Raw genomic sequence first — 7915 nt, 5'->3', positions numbered from 1 at the left:
TTTTCAGACAGTAATTTAACTTTTCTATCCCAGAATAACGTCGTTCGGACAGGTTCATGTTACGGAACGGATAATCGGTAAACCGTTGCATGACTCATTTTAGCGATCCCTCGACTCGCGTATTCGCATGATTAATGACCGATTCCAACAAAAGTGTCGCTCGTCCTACCTAGATTGCCACCGCACACTCGTCTGAACGAAACTAGTGTCCTTGTGCTTTCCATGACAAAGTTTGACTTACTCACCTAATGCTCCATCGTGAAAATTTTCTAAACTAATTTTCTGTACGAAATGTAAAATCACAAAAAGATCACCCGGCAGCCTCCTTTTTTTTCAACATGGTCACACTTCAAAAAATCATCATCGTCGTGGCGCAAACATTTCTGTTGGACCAGCGACAGCGATCAGCATCAGCCGCTCGCGACAGCAACACGATTAAGTACGACCTTTACGAGGAACTTCCTTTCAACACGACGGTGGGCAGACTGGCTGAGGACGCCAACATCACCTCAATGTACGACAAACATACACTAGGCAGACTGAATTATTACTTCCTTCGCGCTGATTCCGTAGTAGCCAAGTTTTTTCGAGTGGACAACAAGACCGGTGTGCTGAGTACCTCGGACGTGAGGCTTGATAGGGACTGCGCTGAGTTGTGTCGAAGGAAAGAAACTTGCATGTTGAGTCTGGATGTGGTCGTTCAACCTGTGGAATATTTTCAGATTATCAAGGTAATTTATTAATATATTCATTAAGCTTTTAATTTTTAGCCAAACTAATACCGTTTATTTACTTTATATTGACAAAAAAATGTTTACGCAAGTTTTCAAATTTTTGTACGTGAATGTTACAATTAAGGTTAATACGTTGAAATCTGAATGGCCTGGTTTTTGAAATGTGACACGTAACAGGTAAGAGTGGAGTTGTTAGATCTGAACGATAACGCTCCAACTTTCCGGGAGTCGCACATCCTCTTGTCAATCAACGAAGCATCACCAATCGGCTCCTCCTACCTCTTGCCAGCAGCAGTCGATGACGACTCACCAAAGTATGGCATCCAACGTTATGAAATCGAGTCAGGAACTGAAAAGTTGGGACTCGTGTTTTCCACGTCACCATCATTACAATTGGAAGCCAAACTGGTCTTGAGATCTGTTCTTGACAGAGAACTGGAAGCAAGGTGAGAAACTAAAAATGACTCATGTCACTTTCAATTGGAAAATATTTTACACCTAATATTTTCTTTTATGAAACCAAATTAGACAAAAAATAATACATTCATGAATATAACTTTAACTAGTGAATAGACTTTTACAAATCAAATTGTGCCAGGTACCAAGTAGTGTTGCGAGCTATCGACGGAGGAACACATGCGGTGGAGGGATTGTCCTCACTCACGGGCAGCATCGTCATTGACATCATTGTGGCAGACCACAACGACAACAAACCTGTCTTTGATCAATCCAAGTATGATATAACCGTATCAGAGGATACCCCCGTCAACTCGGTAGTGCTGAAGGTGTCCGCCACCGATGCCGACGACGGTCTGAACGGGCAGGTTGTGTTTCAAATTTCATTCTTTTTGGTGTTGCTAATCTGTTAAATCAGGTTACACTGCAGTTGTGTTTCGTGTTAATGTTATTGTTTTCTAAATGTTATACATGCATTCGTGATTGATGTTTTAGTTAATTTTTTTCATTCACTCAAAAAACTTCACTTCTTTAAAAACAAACATTTATCTTTTTAACCGAGACATGTGTTTCAATGTACAAAGCTTTAATTAGTTTATGGACAGTTGATTCCTATCAATCCATCACTAGCACATTTAAAATTTTTTTAGTTAGCTGTAGAACGTTGATTAACTCTGAACCAACAACGTTAAAACGTAACCGATTGACGAATGAGCGACATTTGTTTACTCAGTTGCATTCTCATTCTCAAAAACGATGTTTGTGAAAATTTTATGGCGTAAATTATGTAAAAAAAGCCTTTAAATGTTATGTAAACAAAATTAATTCAACAAATTAACTATCTAATATTTTGTTCATTTGCATAAAATCCATCTGCTTATTTTCTCCAAAAAATAAAATCAACGATTAAATCTAAATAAGTTTCTAAATTAATACTTTGTTAAACAATTACGATTATAATATAGATAAGAAAAAATTATTGGTTAAATGTTCATGTATATATAAACATATATAGATTTGTACTTTTATTATCATGCATATGTATGTAACTTCACATGGCAATTTGAACTTGCAGCTAAAATCATCTTGTAATAGCTTCCCATCCTCCAATTATGGTGAAATCTTTCAGGCTTGCTCATTTCTGATGACAAGTCACGAATTAATTAGCGTACAAGCGTAAATACATAAAGTTACAACATAATATCCAGCTAAAATAAGTTGCCATTTCAAAATGAAACCTAAGTGCCGAGACAAAAGTAAAATTTTATGTAGCTACATGCACGTACGTGGTTTTCCAAAAGAATCTTTTTTTAAACTTGTTTAAACTATCTAAGCTAAAGCGGTTAAATTTACAACTATTATCTTCAAAACGAAAATATCACATATGCAAACATCAACATTTAAGAAAACTATGCTTAGTAGCAATAATATATAACAGAATAGTTTATAATATGGAAGTATATAATACACTAACATATAATACAATAACATATACCGATAATTTTTAAGATAGAATATTTGCTCGTTGGGGACTCGTCACACCATCAGCCACACGATATGCTCATTAGCGTCAACAACCACACTGGACAAGTTGTTCTGACCGCTAAATTGGATCGAGAAAAGGTGGTTGTGTTGAATTAATTCAAAAATATTGTTATAAATACAGCGCTCCATAATTATGACAATACTTCTTTATGGTACGCGTATTATAAAATGTCTATGCATTTTAAAAGAAAGCTGTATAAATAGACCGACAAAGGACGAAAATAACACGAACAATAACACGAGGAGACACAAGTGATTGCCAGCACTGTTTTCTTTCTAACAAAGCCATTTGAAATAAGACAGCTTAGGAGTCAAGATTGCACAACAAGAGAAATAACCATACCCAACAAGTTTAAGGGGTCGGTTATAACAATATGTTGGCAATGATTTTTTGTGGCATATGCTCTTGTTTTTTTTTTAATTTTTTGAGTTTATTTGGTTTCAGGTCTAAATATATAAATCAAATGTTCCGTTCTTTAATTTTTGTTTAATTACATTTGTTCAATGCGACGTTTTAATAAAGTGCTTATTTACTTAAAAGTGGTTGGATAAATTGTTAAATGTTCTGCTCATTTTATTATTTAAAAATTTTGTTATATTTCATAAATATGCATTTATTCACTAATTTATTTTCGACTACATTGGTTATGCATTGCTGTCAAAACAAAATGGTCACTAAATAAAGTATGAAATTTGTAATGGCTCATATTGCAAAAAAAGTTAAATTGTCTAAATTTTTTAATGATAAAGTTTGCTGCCGAAGTTTTGCATCTTTTTCTCAATTTAAGTACATTTGACTTTCCATTTGAATTTTTGTGATTTAACAACTATTATTTTACAGGAATGCAAAAGACTTAGTGAAAGAACTTAACGTGCAGATAAAAACTTTTTACATTTTTTGAGTTAATTAAAATTAAAATATAGAGAATCACGTAAAAATATTAGACTCGGTGGAGACGCGTTTCATTAGGTGTAGCAATAAGTCTCCTATTTAATGTGCACCTGAGTTTTTTCATTATTTCAAATTTGAGATAAACTAATGCTGAATAGAAACGTTTCCATATTAACTTTTTAAGTCTCATCAGTACAACTGTCATCGATGAAAAAGAAAATAGTTAAAATTTTTGTGCTCTAAACAACATCCCATCCATGTTTTAAAATTGCATTGTCTGGAAAAAATAAAAAATACTCTTTCGTATTTAAAATTTATTTTCATCTGTTAAAGTTTTCTGCATAAAACTTTGAACTACAATGCACTGAAAGTATTTATAGAAAAAAATATCATAATTAAACGTCGTTCCTTCTAAATTTGTTATCAAAGAGTTTAAAAATTTGCAGACGTCTATTTACCAACTACGCGTCCTAGCACGTGATCGTGGCTCTGACCCTCTGACGAGCGAGGTTGAACTCATCATCAGAGTTGCTGATGCCAACGATAACAAACCATCCATCTCCGTTACTTTCCTGCAGGAACAATACAACAACAACAATAATAATAATATTCATAACCTCAACCGAAATTTCAATGTCAACATATTCAACTCTAAGCTTTTTGCTTTTTCTAAAAAAGACAACAAATTAGTTTCAACAGATTTACCGGAAGATGCTAAAACCGGAAGTTTTGTAGGTCACGTGTCTGTGAAAGATCCTGACGAAGGAAACAGTGGAAGTGTTGATTGCCGTTTGCATGATAGCGGTGTTAATGGAATTCCAACATTTTTGCTTCAAAATACAACATTTGCGGGAGAATATAGAATCGTTTTGAGCGGACCGTTGGATCGAGAACTTAACTCGGTATTTATGTTAAACTTGAGTTGTCGCGATAGAGGCCAACCCCCGTTGACTTCTGAAATGATGCTGGAGATCAATGTCAAAGATATCAATGATAATCCTCCCATTTTTGACAAACCGCTGTACAAAGTGAGTCTCAGTGAAAATAATTTTATTGGCGAAGTGGTCGAGCAGGTGACCGCAAAAGATGCCGACGAAGGCCTCAATGGAAAAATTGATTACGCGTTATCCGAACACGCAAAAGGTTTTTTTCAAATAGATGAGCGAGGTTTGATAAGCGCCATTGTGCCTTTAGACCGTGAAACAAATAGTGTGTTTGAGATGGATGTGGTGGCGCGAGACAGGGGTGTGCCTTCTCTTACCAGTACATCCCATCTCACCATCATTGTCGATGACCTTAATGATGAAAAACCAACATTCACTCACTCCACTTACTCATTCAGCATTTTTGAAAATGAACCCGTCGGCACTGCAATTGGTACAGTGAAGGCAATCGACAGGGATTCGAATCAGTTCAACGAGTTTACTTACAGGATGTACAGTGACCACCAGCAGTCGTCACGCTACTTTTCAGTTCATCCCAACACCGGCGTCATCAGCAGTCGAATAATCTTTGACAGAGAACAGCACAACCTGTACAAGTTTTATGTGACTTCAGTTGACGCACATCTGGATGTTCTGTCTGGGTCGACAGTTGTGATTTGTTCAATTCTTGACAGGAATGATAATTACCCGGAATTCAAATACCCAACGCCCACCAACAACACTCTGCACGTCTCGTCATACTATCCAATCGGTCAACCAATCGTTAAAGTTGAAGCTGTCGACAAGGATATTAATGCTAACGGTCAGATAAAATACAGAATTGTTAGTATAGAATCCAATGATGATAGCGATGACGAGGACGAAATGAATGAAGAACTTGATGACGAGGACGAAAATGCTCTGAAATACTTTCCTTTTCAAATCGACACTACCACAGGAGCTATAAAAGTTGCAAAAGACTTGACACTCTACAACAACTTGTTTAAATTAAACATTGAGGCCACAGATCTTGGAACGCCGCCAAATTTTCGCCAAGCTGAACTGAACATACGGGTCAATAGTTCTTTGCCATATGGTAGTTCTTCAAAACAGACAAAAAACGAATCCCTGTTTACGCTGGGTGGAGCATTCACGCTGGTCTTCGTCATCATCTTAACGTCCATCTCGTTCGTTGTTATAGTTTCTATCCTGGTGTGCTTGGTTCTTTGCAGGCAACATAGAAAAAATCAAAATCAAAAATCGAAACATAAAACAAGACTTTCGTTGATATCGGTAACGTGTGACGGTGAGTACGAACTAACAAGACCGTTTTCCAACAAAGACTCCATCACGATGTCTCAAAATTGCAATTCTAAATTGAACCTTCCTTACCTCGAAACAACAGAACTCGCTGCAACTGATGACAATTTCATAGTTGAATCAAATATAGGCAATGTACCAAATGTTCGGTGTAGTTCGGTCAAGTTTGGAAAAAAGTATCTCCCAGTTGAACAGGATCCGATTGGTTTAAACAGCGAATATTCACCCAACGAGTCACAACAACACCAAATTATTCCGCAGACTAATCACAACAAAGTTCATCACCATCATCAACAACAACAATATCACAAACAGCTACCACATCAACAACAACACGAACAACGAATCAGCAATGGAAACCTTAACGTGGTATGTTTTTTTTAAATTTGATTCTCAACATTTTTTAAACTAAAAATTTTAAATGTTTTGGTTCTATTAATCATTTTCTGTCTCCATAGTTTAAAAATATTCTATTATACATGTGTGAATGAAAGAGCAGAAATAAAAGTATTTAGATGAAATCATTTACGTGGAGACGTGCTTTAGCAAGCAGCATGGTGTCCCGAATGTTTTTTAAAAAAGAACATACGGTGTGCTTGGCATTCATTTTTCTTTTTTTTTTGTTTTTTTTTATTATTCATATCATTTTGCAATAGGTTCAATGTTTTTTAACGTGTTTGTTCGTTTAATACTCAGGTTTGAAATTTAAACAATGACAAATGTTTGTTCATATCGACACGAACGATTTCAAAATATTCCGATTTAGGAATGTTCATATAGTCTATGTGATTGTTTGAATTGTTAAAACATTAACGATGCTATAAAAAAAAGTCCGCTAGATTATTTGAAGTAGGGATAGCGATGGAGATAGGAATATAAATAAATTAGGTAGGGCGTTAAAATGTTTCGAACACTCGTAAACACAATTTCATCTGCTGCCATCTAAACCTTTTCAATTCAACTGCCTGATGTAATGCGTCGGTGGGAGATATAATAACCTTAAGTTAAAACCTGCAGATGACGACAATAAATTTTTGATTTCTTATTTAAATCGTTTGTTGAAAATTTTAAGATCGGTATTAAGGTTGCAGAACGGGATGTCTTTTTTATTTAGGAACAATGGAAATCTAGATCTGTGGTTATATTTTTCACATTTTTCACATATTTTTGTGGTTCATTTGGTTTATTTTTCCTGACCATTTTTTTTACAAAAAAAACAACTTTTTAATTTTTATTTATAAATTTTTTATTTTTATCGTTGTTTTGAATTCACCAGCTGGTTGATCATCAGTTAACAATTTGTAATTATTTTTAATTGATCAATAAAAAAACTATTAAAAATATTTTTTCAAAAAGTAATTTTGACGTAACGCATAACAAAATCAGTTATTTGTATCTAGGAAAAAAAAGGAGCATAAAAACAGGCGTGCTCTCATCAATTATGTTCTTCTCGTGTTTTTATAATGTCATGATCATAAAACAGACATTAATGTTGTTAGGATCGTTATTATTATTATTTTTATAATCATTGCAATAAAAAAATGATTATTAGATTTTTTAATAATTTACGGAATACTTACACCCGTTTATTAATATTAATAACATTCGTGTTGACTGACACCATTAACTTTTTAGTTGACTTTGAGTTAAGTTTTTTATCGCCACCTGTATAGATTCTGAATTTTTGAACATGTCTGATCTCAAAAATGCTGCATCATTTTTGAAACTTATTCCTTTTTTTATTTTTATCAGTTTCGTTTAAAATTCTGAATTTTAAATGAAGGAATTTCAGGGGTTTTTTATTTAGGCTACATTCAACTAAAAAAAGAAATATATTAAAAAAAATTATAAAACAAAACAATAAAATTAAAACTAAAAGCGTGCACATACATACATTCAATCACAAACGCACGCACACATACACACAGATTCATGAAATCGCAAATAGCCATGCTCGAAAGCAAATACACATAAAAACAAAGGCTCAAAACCAAGCATACATATATTCTCGGAGAGATTTCGTCTTATTAAGGTCATATGTACAA

At 34.4% G+C, this 7915-nt stretch overlaps 1 protein-coding gene across 1 annotated transcript; it reads left to right on the top strand.

The window, feature by feature from the left end:
* Positions 1-338: 338 nt before the first annotated feature.
* On the top strand, positions 339-7334 carry HELRODRAFT_159291 (hypothetical protein; the record flags this gene model as incomplete). Its single annotated transcript, XM_009011177.1, has 6 exons — positions 339-731; positions 912-1180; positions 1333-1558; positions 2700-2813; positions 4074-6146; positions 7257-7334. 6 exons carry the CDS (start codon positions 339-341, stop codon positions 7332-7334), a joined length of 3153 nt encoding a protein of 1050 aa, XP_009009425.1.
* Between the last annotated feature and the right edge of the window lie 581 nt (positions 7335-7915).

The sequence above is a fragment of the Helobdella robusta genome (assembly GCF_000326865.2).
Source record: "Helobdella robusta unplaced genomic scaffold HELROscaffold_1, whole genome shotgun sequence".
In the NCBI taxonomy this organism is placed as follows: domain Eukaryota; kingdom Metazoa; phylum Annelida; class Clitellata; order Rhynchobdellida; family Glossiphoniidae; genus Helobdella; species Helobdella robusta.
The sequence above is the reverse complement of the archived record's forward strand: the minus strand, read 5'-3'. Positions and strand labels throughout refer to the sequence as shown.